Source organism: Formica exsecta, unplaced genomic scaffold (assembly GCF_003651465.1).
Source record: "Formica exsecta isolate Colony F162 unplaced genomic scaffold, ASM365146v1 scaffold72, whole genome shotgun sequence".
Taxonomy (NCBI): Eukaryota; Metazoa; Arthropoda; class Insecta; order Hymenoptera; family Formicidae; genus Formica; species Formica exsecta.
In genome coordinates this window covers 7,214,936-7,230,604 of record NW_021853485.1, presented here as the reverse complement: position 1 = coordinate 7,230,604, position 15,669 = coordinate 7,214,936, and the positions used below count along the sequence as shown (strand labels likewise).

Sequence of the window (15,669 nt, the reverse complement as noted above, 5' to 3'; positions counted from 1 at the left end):
CATATATCGATATGCGTGAACATGCGCGATACGTTCGATACTCTGTGCTAGGTTATGACTTTCCTATCGTTTGTAAATAAATGGCGATATCTATATCCACGTGTATATTTAGATCCACGATTTAACTTGTATCCATAGCGTCAATTGAAAAAAGATGACGGATCCGGATCAGGAGGACAGCCGAGGCGGGTTACGCACTGATGGTAGACGGGCATTAGAATTGAGGCAGATCCGTATGCGAATGGGAGTGTTTGGTCAAGCTGACGGCAGTGCGTACATAGAGCATGGCAATACGAAAGTATTAGCCGCAGTATATGGTCCTCATCAGGTTCGAATTAATCTAAAATATCTATGATTGTATTTGAAGAAGTGCGTTAACTATTAAATATATGACATCTCAGTTAGGAGAAGTTATAAATACATGCACTTACAAATGTATGTTTTAGAAAAATTATATCAAAAGACAAGTAATTTTATTTTTAACATACTGTGTTTTCTCACTCTTATATTTTTTTTCTCTCCAATGTAAAACATGGATATAGTTCTTTAAAATATCGTTTTATATATATATCGTTATTTTATTTTTAACATACTGTGTTTTCTCACTCTTATATTTTTTTTCTCTCCAATGTAAAAACATGGATATAGTTATTTAAAATATCGTTTTATATATATATCGTTGTAAACTGCAGTGTAATTTCTATTATTTTTATTATATAATTTAGCCAAAAAGCAACGTATCAAGAAATAGTACAAAAGCTCTGATAAATTGCCAGTATAGTATGGCTGTATTTAGTTTTACCTCTGGAGAACGGAAGCGAAGACCCAGGGGGGATTGGAAGTCTCAAGAGAGATCGGCTCAGTTACGCCATGCGATGGAAGCCATAATACACTTAGAATTATATCCACGCTCTCAAATTGATGTCTTCGTAGAAGTTTTACAAGTCGATGGTAGTGATTATTGTGCATCTGTAAACGCATCAACTCTTGCGTTGATCGACGCTGGAATTCCAATTAAGGTTGATATCTAAAAAAATATGTTCGCCTTTTTACATACTTTATACGGAGAATGCAAACTTTATATAACTATTTGCAAAATAAACTTCTTGTTACAGAATTATGCTGTAGGCTGTACCGTATCTCTCATTAACAAATTGACAACAGAAGAAGAAGATAAAACATTAGCAACAGGAGTATTAGATGCAAACTTTGTAGAGGAATGTTCACCAGGAGTTACCTTGTCTATTGTCGCATTACCAGAAACAAATAACGAAGTTGAAGTAGATGGGAGTGGTTTGATAGTAGTAGCACATGGAGCAGGGCAGAGATTACATTTATCACGTTTGGAAGCGCTCAAACAACGCGCAGTACAAGGGTGCCAGGATATAAAGGAGATATTGGACAATGGTGTGAGGCATCATCTGACTGCGAATTTATTGCCGTCTTTTCTACATAATTCACTCGAGTAGCAGGAAAGGAGCAATATACTTCACACAGTGCTGTAACATTTTACAATTTAATATCTCTATTGTATATAAACACAATTTATTACAAAATTATTTTCTTATAAAATCTGCAACAATACCAGATGATTATTTATATATCTCCTCGAGTAGAAAAATATTTTCTCTTTTCCGTTTTTTATTTTTATATATCAATTCCATTTTTCTAAAAACTAGGTCAAACTGTAGCACCAGGATATCTTTCCATAATCATACCAACTCCCTATAAAATAAAATATTAACAAATATAAAAAATAAAAAGAATGTATAATATATGAAAATTATTAGATATTAAAAATTATATATTTCATATTGGGCATAAACTTTGATCTACCTGTCCACCAGCAGCACAGGCCGCGATAAGTCCGAATTGTTGATCCTCTTTGATAAGTCGATTAGCAGTATGTGTCGCTAATCTTACTCCCGTAGCAGCAAACGGATGACCGATTGACAAGGATCCACCCCAAGCGTTCCACTTACTCAGATCTGGTATTCCGACTTTTGAGTTCCTATTCAAATATTTTTGTGCGAACAAATCCGAATCTAACGCTTTTAAATTAGCACAGATTTGTCCGGCAAACGCTTCATGTATTTCCCATACTCCTACATCTTTTATGCTTAATTTTGCTTTATCCAGGATCTGTGTAATTTGTTAACAATTTTTATTTTATATGTCATGAATTATTTTATATATATAGTCTTGTATATATACATATATATATTTATTATATATATTTTAGTTATTTATTAAAATGGCAAATTAATATTGATAAGAATTGTGAATACCTTTGGTATTGCATATGATGGTCCCAGAAGCAACTGATCGACTGGATCTTGGGATACGTAAGTGAAGTTTCGCAGGTATGCCTTGGGCTTCAAACCAAGTTGAAGAGCCTTGTCCTCTCTCATCATTAATGCCGCGGATGCACCATCGGTCAAGAAAGACGCGTTGGCCGCAGTGACAGTTCCGTAAGGTTTAACGAATGCAGGTTTTAGTTTTGCCAACTGTTCTTCTGTAGACACGCGAATACCATTGTCTTTGTCGACAACTTCGTTAACGTTCGGTACTGCAGAAAAATTAAGTATGAGATGAAAATAAGTATATATATATATATATATATAATATTGAAAGAATTAAGGCCTGCTCGCACTAATGTTATTGTGGCTTTAAGCGAGATTTAAAACTTTTGGCTTTCGGCTTTACGCTTTAGACTATAAATTAATCAACAATTAAATTATAGCCAAATAACGTTAGTTATTGCCAAAAGATTTAAATCTCGCTTAAAGCCAAAATAACATTGGTGTAACCAGGCCTAAATGAAAAAAACGTTAATATACCTTTATAAGGCACTACATCCGACAAAAGTCCTTGCTGTTGAGCGCGCGCGGCTAAAGTATGAGAGCGCAATGCGTAATCGTCTTGTTCTTTGCGTGTCACACCGAAAGCCGCAGCTAAACGATCCCCACTGTGTCCCATGGTTTCACCAGTTGAAAACTCTGCCACAGCTGGTAGCTATATAGAAATAAATTGTTGTAAAAAAAGCATTCATAAGACGAGAAAAGTTCCATTATTTTATAATAAGAGTATTATACTCTTATAAAATGCATAGAACATTTATATTTCGCGTTATTTTCTTGAAGAAAAAATCATGCCTACTTACATCTGGTACGAAATAGGCTGGTCTGATACTGGCCAAAAGAGCTAATTTGTTTCCTAAAGTTTTTGCCTTGTTTGCTTGCAGCATCAATGATCTCATGCGTCGACTGTGTCGGATCGGAATATCTGACATGAATTCGACTCCACCTGCTACAATTGCATCATAAACACCGCAAGCGATTAAACCCATGCCAGTAGTGATAGCCTGGTTACTGCTAATGCACGCCATCGTTACTGTATGTGCAGGAGTATGTTCGCTGTATCCTGCAGCTATAGCAGCTTCTCTTCCAATATTGGAAGTTCGTACTTCTTGCAATACTGTGCCATACACAATGTAATCAACTATTTCTTTAGGGAACCCGATCTTCTGTTGTAAGCCCCTAAAATAGTGAATAATAAATTCTATTATTCTTACAGTTAGAATAAACATTATCAATAAAAAAAAATAAAACACAGGTATAAATTATCTCTTGTGAAGACAATATTTCTTATAATTTATTTATACATTATTGAATTGATTTTAACTTACACTAGTGAATGTCTTGCAAGATCATATGCCAGAAGATTCTTGTAGTGAGTTCCAGATTGTAAAAATGGAGTCCGCACTCCGTCGATGAATACAATATTTTTTGGAGCATTGTCGCTTTTTGTAGAATAAGTCTTGTTTATGAAAATTCCAGAATAACGGGTAACAGCTTCTGCTAAAAACATCAGATACAATTAGAAATATTAAAGCAATAATATGATGAGTCAGGTAATGTTAATAGTAAATATTACACTAATTCAAACATATATTAATTTAAATTTGTCAGATCTATTGTAAATGTTGTATGATTACATGATATAATGTGTTGCAGAAATGCATGATAAAAATAAATATCGCATAATTGTATGCTGCAAGGGAAAAATAATTACTTAGTATGATTATAAAAATATAATTCATAATATCCACTCTCTCATGTATATGTGAACTTTGTACTAATCGCATAATCTGCATTTCTCTACTTAATTAATTATATTTAATAAATTCATAAAATATAAAATGACTTTCCATACCATAATTAATTCCTTGTTTTGCCAACGCGCAATTTTTCAGGAGAGAAAGCATTTTGTATAAGTATCGTAATGACACTTCTTTCTTTCACAATCAAATTTGATATATCAGTCTCTGTCACTGTCACTGGTCACCTAACATTTTCCGGAGAAAATAGCCGAGTCGTAGTATTGGACTTTGACCTTTAATATATATATATATATAATATGTGTACTATTCTCTTTAATATATATTAAAATATTTGGTGTAAACTAGGCCATTGGCTACCGCGTCACCTCTTGCCACGCGTAACGTTGACGCGTCCTGTGTGCAGGAGCCCTTAGTCAAATTTTATTGGCCATCGAATAGGAACTGATTTGACTATCCTTCTCGAATTTATAAACTTTATGGTTATAACTAATCATATTTCAGGGAATGTTTCTTCTCCTTTTCGCTTATATTCATGGCAATAATACGAAGCGAGAAAGAAAAATAAACTGACTGAATGTTTATTATAATTAACCTGAGTTAACTAATATCTAAGAGCAGTCGACATTGGTGACAACATCGTCTAAAGCGAAGTATATTCATTTAATAATTACGTGATTATAAAATGTATATATATCCTGTTAGGATCGCGGGATGTAATATATTTCGCGCTTTTAATTATTTCTTAATAATTGCTGATTGAACCATTGCAAAGAGTACGTACATAGAGGTCGAGAAATGTTCAATTTGCAGAAACAATGACATGTTTAATAGAATTGTATAAAAAGGAATGTTACGAAAATCGCTTTAATTATATACACTATTAAAGATAAAAACTAAGAGCCTGGTATAAAAACAGTCCAAAGTAGATTGAAACATTGAATCATCTAGATTATGCGATTATAATTTTTCTAATTTTTACAGTACGATGCTAAATCAACACCATCCTCTCTTGAGCACTATAGATTCCTATATAGAACCACTTTTGAAGCGTGTTTTGCAAACCAAAAGACTTGGTAAGTTAATTTTTATTATGTCTTAATTTTATTCAATAATTAAGTCTAGTTTTTTCATCGTGATTGTATATTATGTGTTCTCAAGGAGTATGTTGTGGTCTGATAAAATTGGGTTCAGCATCATCAAGTTGTAATAAAAGCAAAAATGATTGCTTCAAGTTATCAATCCCCTATGCTGGAGAGCATCTTATCTGGAATGTATTATTTGATTCACAATATCCTGAGATGGGCCCAGACTTTATATTCAACGATCAAAATTTTTTAGCAGACCCAGATATTGATATCTTGTCTACTAGGGTACCTAGTCTTGCTAAATGGAATCTTAATGATACTGATGCACTACTCAATGTGCTAAACGAATTATTATTGTATTACAAAGAATATCAGGTAAGCACAATAATTGCCATTATATAGCTTTTATTGATCTACGAGATTATTATATATGAATCTTCAAGATACCAAAAAAATTCATTATATATTCTTTAGATCTTATAAGAAATTGATATTTGATACCAGAACTAATTTTTTTTTTTTTATTTTCAGCTACATTTACTTGCAAAGCAAGATCGTTTGCAATTTGAATACAGCACACTTGTTGGTGAAACAGAGATATTTACAAAAGATATAGAAGTGATGATGTTACCATTAGGAACAAAGCCTACAGAAGCAAAATTTTTAATTCGCATAGTTATGGATTATTCTCAATTACCTCCGCGTATTAACAAATCACAAAATGATGAAGCTATGCTCATTGTCACATTTTGTGGGCCAGATTGGAATCGTATTTTACCGCAACTTTATCTGTCTAAGACCTTAGAAGATATTTTTGGTGGACCTGAATCTTTGCATATTCCACCATTTCCACCTAACAAATATCTTATGGATTATGTTCCTGAAGTGAAGAAGTTTATACAAGAGAAGGTACAAAACTTTATATTTATATATTGTAAAAGATAACATAATTTACGAAAAAATATTTATGTCTTTTATTGTAGATACACAATGTAGTTCAAAGTTTTGAAAGCAGGAGAAACTTTATTACAGTTCTAATTGTATCACAGCGTGGTAGTATACTGGAATATGATGCTATAGAATTTAATTGGATTAGCATGCTGATGGAGTATCGAGACTTTCATTTTCTTATACATTTTCATCTCCCATCAACATTTCCAAAAGAGAAGCCACAAGTTACATTGCAATCAGTATATCACATGACATCGCAAGGTACTTTGTACAAAGAAGTGTTAGATGATACACCATACAGTCCTAGATGGCAGATACTATCGATGGTTGATAAATTGTTGACATATATATTGGAAAATGCAGTTAAAAGGTTTCAGGCAAATTCCGTGAAAAATCGTTTTCAATAATTTATTCTGAAAATATATTTTATTATACAGAATGTATATATTAATAGAGTTGATATTGTGAAATAAAACTAATTAATTTCAACACGATAAACAAAGATACAATTTTGCATGTTTCTTATTATTTGTTTTTAATTAGATCTGCATATTTCCGATATATCTTTTTTTTCTTAGTTTGTTAACCAGAGTACAACTAAGTGCTACAAGTATAATCTAATTTTCCGTTGTATGTGTTGTGAATATATAAACGATATATATTCCAAGTATTTTATTAGCCGAATAAAATCGAAAGTTAAGTAGCGTCATTAACATCTTCCACTTCTAAAGATTTTCGAGTCAAATATTAATTTTATCCGGTCTAAATATCAGTTCATTACGATTTTTAATCAAGAGATAAGCTGTAAAACTATTTTTCTTGATTACTTTAATATTATAAAACACAAGTTTCTTTTTTTTTTTATAAGAAACACATTTTGCAGATATAAATCGCATACGATTTCATTGCGAACAAGATTTCGCAATGAAATCAGATCTTTCTCAGGACTCGTGCACATGCGACAAGTCACCTCGTATGCGCAAGACCACTCACTCCACGGTCTATAGCTATAGCCTATAGTCGTGCGCGACTTTAGCCCCGTGTTAGGGCCTCAGCTCCTCAGCATAATAAAAGGAATAAGGAACAGGGAATAGAGAATAGAGAACAGAGAACAACCGCAGTGGAAGGAATGCGTACACAAGTGTTGTGCGCGCATTCCCTCTAATGCGGTTGTTCTCTGTTCTCTATTCCCTGTTCCTTATTCCTTTTATTGTGCTGAGGCCCGTACTGTGATAGTACTTAATATTCCGTCACTCCGTCCTTCGTCTTCTGTGACTTCCGTCTTCCGTCCCATAGTGGACGCGAAAATCCTATAAAACAGAGTACAATATCCTCGGAAGGAAACGTCGGTTAGATTAGGTTCCTTCAATGAAAAAATTTATGAAAACCAAAAGAAACTGCCAAAAACATTAATATTTATATCTTCGTTACATGAGGAATCTTTGAAGACAGGTTGGGTGCCGCGTGAGGATTCCTGTTTTCACCAAAAAAAAAATACGGTCGGAGATAAAAATCTCGAATATGGTGGATCGTTAACCTAGCGCGGATTCTCGCAGATATACGAACACAAGCAACACACGTGCGAGTTAAGGAAAGGATTACTTATTTCAGAATTTTCGGTAACAAGGCTCAAGCTCGATAACCGACGTTTCCTTCCGAGGATACTGCACTCTGTTTTATAGGATTTCCTTTTGCCGCGCGGCAAGCGTTTCCGCGTCCTGTGTTTGGGTATTTAATTAGTGTGAGAGAGAACGAAAGAGTAGAAAAAAAAGAGTAGTGAGAGAGAAATTTAGATGGCGTTACTGGCCAACTTACTTATTTCGCGCATGCGCACTCCGTTTTGGCCAACACAAAATCGGGAGAGTTGCGCTACTGTATATACTGTGACAGTACCACAGTACATTACATTAGCGTAACCATAGACATAGTATATCTAGACCGAGCGTTTGCCTTTATTTAAGGAGTGCGGGTAAAGATACACGTAGGCCGGTATTCATAGTCCGTTCTTATATTCAAGATCGTCTTAAGTACGATCTTAAGATACTATGCGGCCATTTCATTGGTTGAATGGGATCTTAAGACGACCCAAGACCACACTTAAGACGATCTTGGATATAAGAAAGGACTATGAATACCGGCCATAGTCCGTTCTTATATCCAAGATCGTCTTAAGTGTGGTCTTGGGTCGTCTTAAGATCCCATTCAACCAATGAAATGGCCGCATAGTATCTTAAGATCGTACTTAAGACGATCTTGAATATAAGAACGGACTATGAATACCGGCCTTAAGATCCCATTCAACCAATGAAATGGCCGCATAGTATCTTAAGATCGTACTTAAGACGATCTTGAATATAAGAACGGACTATGAATACCGGCCTTAAGATCCCATTCAACCAATGAAATGGCCGCATAGTATCTTAAGATCGTACTTAAGACGATCTTGAATATAAGAACGGACTATGAATACCGGCCTATGAGCGTAACTCTGTGTCTGCAGCGGTATGTTTAAAGTTGGTGAAGCCAAGAGCCAATCCGTTCACAGCATTCACTGCAAGAATCCACGTCGGAACCAATCGTCCGCTTTTCTATCCGGAAACCGATTAGCCATATGCCATAAGTTTGTTCGCGTTGCTTGAACTTTTTGCACTCAGTATCTTCGCTTTCACTTTCTTCAACATTGGAATATATATTCATCTCGTTTTCAGTGCAGAACTTTTTGGGAATTTCAAGCAACGCGAACAAACCTCATATACGGTACGTTCAGAAACAGCACCCGAGCATCGTTCTATCTTTGTTCAACTTTTAGTAAATAACAAAGATAGAACGACACTCGTGTGCACACGGGTGATGTTTCCGAACGCAGCCATAGCCATCGAGTGGGGGAAGCATGTTATTCCCTATCGTAATTCTCCATAGATCCTTTCCTCATGTCCGGAATGCGTTTGGCAACACTGCATACGTGCGCAGCGCGAAGAGCGTGCGCAAAACAGGCTCGTCTCAAAAGTGTCCGGCCGCCGTCACCTGTCTCACGAGTCTTGAGGTAAGTGCCTATCACGTAAGTGCCGCTTTATTGAGAAAAAGTCTACGGGATCGCGGCGTAAGCGCGGCCACGGTAACGTGTCGCGCGAAATTGTCGCCAAGCGCAAGAGTGTCACATGCCGATACGAGCCGCGCGACTGGCAAATATGTTCGGCGACTACCGACCTGTCGCATCGCGATTTCCCGCGACCGCGTCGCCGTCGTCATCGCTGGATCGCACGACGACGACGTCGACGTCGATGTCGCGCGCGGCTCCCTTTCTGTCAAGGAAAAATTCGTCGCGAGCGCGATTTTCCGTCTTGTCTCTTATGGTTATGGCGCGGGTTTCTCTCGTGGATTCGCGCGAACAGCTTTATAGATTTTTACGCACGGCGTCGTCGCCCTCGTGGCTACTCGAACGTACATGCGTCTCGTACGCGGACGCGCGCGCGATTTTTCATACTTGTAACATACAAATTATGCGTTATGTGTACGGTTGTGTCATATGTACCGCGCGTAAGCGTCGCAGGTATCATCTGTCATGGCGCATGCCGCCGCCGTTGTCATACGGTTGGTTCGAGCCACGGTAATCTCAGGTTTGTTCGCGTTTCTACCGTGTTTTCTATTTTTCTACAAATTTCCTGTGCTCTCACCTTCGAAATTTTGGAAAGAAATGACGCTCAATAGTTGTATATATTTATTTCATTTGCTATTTAATGGATAGTGCAATACTTATAGTGCAGCTAAAAAGAACAGACTTCTCATCTCGTCTGAATTGTCAACCGTAATTTTACCTAACCTAACCACTAACTCTAACCTACCTACCTATTTATCTCTAGCTACACGGACGGTTTAAAATTAACAGTTAAGAATTTAAGTTTAAAATGTTAAAGTTTTTATTTTAACAATTCGCTGTTTGAGATTTATTTTTTTTTTTTATTTACGCGTATAAATTTCTATTGCTAACATATGTTTTCCGAGGAATTTTATTATTATTGCAGTTTATCTTTAATTTACGTTCGTCGAGCAGTCTGTATTTAAAAATAATCTAATCTCCCTCTATTCACGAGTTTAACTTAAAAAAACCCTAATCTAAGATGAACGATTCGAAAGAATCGCGCGATGATTAATATTTGCGCGATAAAGACGATGTTCATGTATTCTGTCAGTTTAACATATTGTTGATTATGAGTATGTAGATGGTGAGGGAGGGGGGCACCATGATGGCGTCTGCCACGCGCCATGTCGCGGCCACGCTCGTACACGTCCTTTCGCGCGACCCCCTTCGACTCCCTTTCCTTGTCGTGCATCGTCAACTGCGTGCAATGAGGGGAAAGCGCATTAACATTTTTCTCAAATGCGCACGCGCAATCGCAACACATTGAACATTAATTTCTTTTCAAAACAGAACTAATCTTTATCGGTTATTGAAGAAATTAATTTTAAAGAATTGGTGTATATAAGAGACACAGTGTGAGAGAGAAAGATGTATCAATTTTGGTAGGAAACATCAATTAAAAACACAGCATATGTATCGTTAATTTTATTAGAGATATTAAAAATTATATATTTCCAGATTTATCTTAATTTTTAATCAAGATAACATGATTCGGTATACATGACTTGTTATAGATTCTTATTGTTTGTTTATCTATAATAACTTTAATAAGCATCGGAATACATCAGAACGCGAAGAAAAATGTTTGTTTTATAATTCAATTGACGATGAGATTACTTTTTTATAGACATCTATTCCTTTTGGAACAGATACAGTATCACTCTTTCTCCTTTCTATTTTCTTTTCTAATTTTTCGAATTTCGAAAATGCCGTATAATTATTGATATTTTACGAAAACCGATAAAAGCAAGCGAGGGAGAGAAAGAAGAAATGAAATGCGCAATGTAGAAAACAGCGATGCCGTGTCGACAAAACATGGATGAGCTAAGAATAGCACAAAGCACAAAACAGAGTGCAACGTGCGGATTATTATGTGAGGCGCGGCACGTTCTCAAAATAACGCTATTTTTTTCTTTTTTTCTTTTTTTATACGCCTATCCATATTTTCTTCTAACAAAATTTCTCGTGTAATGAAAGCTATGAACTCGGAAATTCGCAAGACTCACAAAATCATGTTCAAAATGTTAATAATATAGAAATAATTATAAACAAATATAAAATAAACTGTAGTTTTAAAAAATTAATATATAATTAAAATATGTATAATTATAATTGTAAAGTTTTAATAAATTAATATATAATTCTAAAAATTAAAGATATACATAATTATATATAACATTAAATACATAAAAATATAGATCTCGCGAGAAATGAAAATAAAGATTCGCACGCACATAAATAAATAATTAATTGGTAGCTATCAATTAATAATTTTATACCACATAGTGTCTTATCTTACAATGAGATACATGCAATCGTATGTTGCACCGCTATCAACAGTGGCCTTCGAAAGATCGGTCAACCTCGATTAACGATCGAAAATATATTAGCACAGTTCGCGGTAAACAAAGCTCCCAAATATCGCGCATTTTTTCATTTCTAAATCGGATTAAATTAGATGATAAAATCAAAAGAATCTGTATAAAAATAATATATCTATATAAAAATAATATTATTTGTACGGACAGTCGGCTATCCTTTTCAACGGTGATGGTTTACATATTTTGGAGCCTGGAAAATAATTTTGAGAGAAAAAACTAGAAATATTATATATCAAGAACGATATGTATTCGTACATTTTTATAAACTTTGGATATTCTTGACATCCTGAAATCCTGAAATCCTGAAATTTTTTAGATCTGACATCGGAGGAAAAAATATAAGTAGAGAACAAGATCTCAAGGAATCCTTTACGCGTTCCAGATTTAAAACAATAACGATGGAAGCGAATCTTCCATTTGCGGGTGTACTTGTCGGTACTCTAACCTTGTCATTCGAAAGTGTTTCGTTAGCGAACGATGGATACGTGAACGAGTGCACGTGTGCATATAGTCGAGAGCGATTCCGAAGGAGAACGAGTTTGTTGAGCGTGTATATCTACATCTCTCTCGATCTCGCTGTCGGCCAATCGAAATTAAGAATTCGGTCACACCCTCCGCTCGGCCTCTTTGCCTATTGGCTGATCGTTTGATCGTGACGTCGCTGACCCGCTTTTAAAATTCGGTAAACAAGATCTTGTGAGAGCTCGGTAAACTGCTTGGCGATAATACATGCACGATAAACGAATGAAAATGTTCAAATTACTTTGTATAAATTGTTAAATTCGGTTAACAGACATTTCTGCGTGTCACACAGCTTTCGATCACTCATACTTTTTTTTTTAGACGATGATATCGAAAGTGTTTTAGTTTGGAAGGGATAGAAAAGTGATAGCCGACGAAACGTCATCAATAAATGTGAATTTTCGAATGAAACATTTATGAAATTAATATTAATTAATATTAATTGAATCTAAGAGAATGAGATTACATTAGATAAATCGATATTTACGAGTACGCGAGCAGGTAAAACTGTTTTGTCCTTTCAGATCGATGGTCAAACTTCACGCTGTGGAAACTGCGCAAAGTAAAGTTTAACAGATAAGATAACTTTGTTCTGTCAAATTGAAGGAACTTTAAGTCATGACTTGCACAGAATAAAGTTTGGCTCGTACGAAATGATAAGCGACAGGATAGAAAGAAGAGAGAATGAAGAGAACAAGAGAGAATTTGAGTGAAGTTTAACCGAGATATTACTAATAATGTGGAATCGGTCGAGGGGAAGTCGAGACCCTCCCAAGGCAAGACTCTTAGCCGCGAGGGGAAGGTAATGCGCAAAATACAGCGCTTACAATTATATAGTCAAAGACTACAAAGTGAGAAAGATAGCGAACGGTAGAGGGGAGAGTTTGCGCAAATATGACGGACGGAGAGGGAACGAAAGATGCGCATGCGCGCACCGCTTGGTGACGCTACCCGGTGCGCCGCGCATAGCATAGCCACGCTTATTGCACGTCGTATGAGCGTCAACGATTGCCAAGAGTATCAATATCGTTGTAAACAAGTGCCTGTTTATCTAAAAATATTATTGATTATATATTAAATACAAGTCTCCCCGATTATTACCATCTTAAATAAGCTGGAAAGAAGAGGCGAGTGTTAAAAAAGTGGATAAATGCTGCTTTATTAAAGCAGCAAGAGACAACAGATTTTCTCTTCCATTTTGGAAGAACAAGTGGCTGAGTGGAGAATCGGCGTTATTTCTAAAAACAAATTTGATTTTCGTTTTTGATATTAACGAGCGTTAATTCTAACAAAAAAAAAAAAAAAAAAAAAAAATCGTAAAATATTAAAAACGTGAAGAAGTGTGCTGCTTACATCTCAAGGGGACATATATCTCCATTTTGACAGAATAAGTGGTCGGATTAAAACGGCGTCATTTTTATACTTGGCAAAAGAGCCCTCCATATTTAACAAAAGTTCTGACATTATAATTAATATTAATTTTGAACAATTAAAAGAACAATTAAAGAAGTGAAGAGAAGTGTGTCACGGTGGCTCGAAAGAAACAGATATACTTATTTTGGAGTAAGGAGAACACGTGACCGTGTCCGGCGTCACTTTTGATATATTTGGGCAACGTATTTTCCGTCGACATTGTGACAGTGTTACTTCCATCAATTTCGAGGAGTTCAAATCTCGACTTTTTTGCGTTTCTTCGACGAAACATGAAGCTAATTGTAAACGCGCTCAATGAAATTAGTGATTATCAAGATAATTTTTACACAGACTTAATGTTATTTTCGTATTTATTACTACGACCATATTTTTTGGGCAATTCTACATTTTCGTTGCTTCGTGAACTTCAGGCATGTCTAACTTCAAATATCAATCTTAATTTAACATATTGTGCAATTAAACATTTATTTTCGTACTATGTAAAATTTGCACAAGGTCTACTTATAAATTATTTTATATTTACGAGAAACTTGGATTTTTATAAAATTTTGCATAAATTGCTTAAATTTTAATATTTTTTTCACGCATATATCTCTTATCAATTAAGTTTTTGTTATTATACAAATGAGAATATCTTTGATGTACATATATACCATATGAAATCTACACAAGACAGTATACTCTTAAAAATTATTTTATATTCAAATCAAATCTTAATTTCCATTATTATTCTGCGTATGTATATTTTTATTTCTAACAATTTTCTATTTTGATATATTTTTATTTTTGGAATATTTATATTGCGTGAACAAAATTTAAGCAACAAATTGCTTTTTTATAAATAATACATATTTTAACTTTTAATATGATAAAGTTAGTAAAAAAAAGCTTATGTTGAAATAAAATTTAATTGTTTACGTTATTCTAAATGTAATATATTTATATGTATATTGTTTAAATTACAGAAACGATAGTGATTCATATAACGGACAGGATGTTCAGTTTTCACAAACCAAAGGTGTACCGATCTAGTACAGGCTGCTGCATTTGTAAAGCCAAATCTAGCAGGTAAAGAAACTTTGCTAAAGTCATATCTGTGTGTGTGTATATGTTTATATCTGTATATTAAATGATAATGATAGCAAACTTGTAATAAATTGCTGTTTAATTATATGTACATTAAATACTAATATTTATTTTAGTATATTATTACATTAATGTTGTTCAGAAAATGTTATATAATTTATAATATAGGTATTATTTATTCAGAGTTAGTATCATGATATATATTTTATAAATTCTTATAAATTCTGTTACAGTTCGAGATTTACAGACAGTAAAAAGTATGAGGACGACTTTATGCCATGTTTTCAACTTGAGGAGAGGCGTAGTGGTGAAATATGTAATGCATGTGTGCTTCTAGTTAAAAGATTCAAGAAGCTACCTCCAGGAAGTAATCGTAACTGGAAACATGTTAGTATCTCTCTTCTCCTTATATTCAATATTTTGACAAATCATTTTGCTTTCAATATTAATATTAAATTAAATTCAAAATTACATGTGAATATATCATTTTTCAATAAATATATTACACTAATTAATCAAAATATCAAAAACATTTTTGATAACACTTAACAATAAGAAAGGATGCACACATAATCTGCATTAATTTTTTTAAAATTATGTTGCATGCTAATGTTATACATGTTTTATTGCTGTAAAAAAATATTTAAAAAGATTAAAGTTATTTCTAAAATTGAAAACATAACCCTGTAATTTTAAAATCACTTTTAATAAAAAAGAAAATTTATTTGTACAGGTTGTGGATGCGCGTGCCGGTCCCGGTATTAAGTCGTTGACAAAATTCAAAGCAAAAAATAAAAGGAAGCTTAAAGATAAACCTGACAAGCTTGTCAAAAAGAAACACATTTTCATAAAAACGGAGGCAGATCGAGAACAAAGCCCGGCGATGAGCGACGATTTGACCGGTTAGTTACAAAATTTTAATTAGGAACTTGATTTTGTTTATATATA

General features: G+C 34.5%; 4 protein-coding genes across 8 annotated transcripts in view; 3 read left to right on the top strand and 1 right to left on the bottom strand.

The window, feature by feature from the left end:
• The first annotated feature begins 14 nt into the window (after positions 1 to 14).
• On the top strand, positions 15 to 1,553 carry LOC115243724 (exosome complex component RRP41). The gene is made up of 3 exons (XM_029820928.1): positions 15 to 328; positions 726 to 1,019; positions 1,116 to 1,553. Exons 1-3 carry the CDS (start codon positions 155 to 157, stop codon positions 1,467 to 1,469), a joined length of 822 nt encoding a protein of 273 aa, XP_029676788.1. The 5' UTR covers positions 15 to 154; the 3' UTR covers positions 1,470 to 1,553.
• LOC115243720 (trifunctional enzyme subunit beta, mitochondrial) lies at positions 1,529 to 4,390 on the bottom strand. 2 transcript variants are annotated; one of them, XM_029820922.1, is made up of 7 exons: positions 4,216 to 4,390; positions 3,689 to 3,860; positions 3,164 to 3,539; positions 2,841 to 3,015; positions 2,289 to 2,569; positions 1,837 to 2,142; positions 1,529 to 1,725 (listed from the first exon to the last, which is right to left on the bottom strand). In XM_029820922.1, the coding sequence occupies exons 1-7, from the start codon at positions 4,265 to 4,267 to the stop codon at positions 1,681 to 1,683; spliced, it is 1,407 nt and encodes a 468-aa protein (XP_029676782.1). In that variant the 5' UTR covers positions 4,268 to 4,390; the 3' UTR covers positions 1,529 to 1,680. The 2 variants fall into 2 exon arrangements, with proteins under 2 accessions (XP_029676782.1, XP_029676783.1); XM_029820923.1 differs by having other exon boundaries at positions 3,689 to 3,857.
• A 126-nt stretch (positions 4,391 to 4,516) lies between these two features.
• LOC115243722 (BRISC and BRCA1-A complex member 2-like) lies at positions 4,517 to 6,818 on the top strand. 2 transcript variants are annotated; one of them, XM_029820925.1, is made up of 5 exons: positions 4,517 to 4,773; positions 5,105 to 5,196; positions 5,282 to 5,583; positions 5,740 to 6,117; positions 6,192 to 6,818. In XM_029820925.1, the coding sequence occupies exons 2-5, from the start codon at positions 5,109 to 5,111 to the stop codon at positions 6,564 to 6,566; spliced, it is 1,143 nt and encodes a 380-aa protein (XP_029676785.1). In that variant the 5' UTR covers positions 4,517 to 4,773; positions 5,105 to 5,108; the 3' UTR covers positions 6,567 to 6,818. The 2 variants fall into 2 exon arrangements, with proteins under 2 accessions (XP_029676785.1, XP_029676786.1); XM_029820926.1 differs by having other exon boundaries at positions 4,577 to 4,896.
• A 2,274-nt stretch (positions 6,819 to 9,092) lies between these two features.
• Positions 9,093 to 15,669, top strand: part of LOC115243441 (SIN3-HDAC complex-associated factor) — a 10,745-nt gene continuing 4,168 nt past the window's right edge. Inside the window, exons 1-5 of one of the 3 annotated variants that reach the window (XM_029820452.1) lie at positions 9,093 to 9,202; positions 12,726 to 14,045; positions 14,601 to 14,703; positions 14,955 to 15,108; positions 15,455 to 15,623. In XM_029820452.1, the coding sequence (XP_029676312.1) occupies positions 14,630 to 14,703; positions 14,955 to 15,108; positions 15,455 to 15,623 (397 nt within the window). In that variant the 5' untranslated portion in view covers positions 9,093 to 9,202; positions 12,726 to 14,045; positions 14,601 to 14,629. Of the gene's footprint in view, positions 9,203 to 9,506; positions 9,777 to 12,725; positions 14,046 to 14,600; positions 14,704 to 14,954; positions 15,109 to 15,454; positions 15,624 to 15,669 lie in introns of those variants that run through there. The other 2 variants (XM_029820453.1, XM_029820454.1) reach the window with 2 other exon arrangements.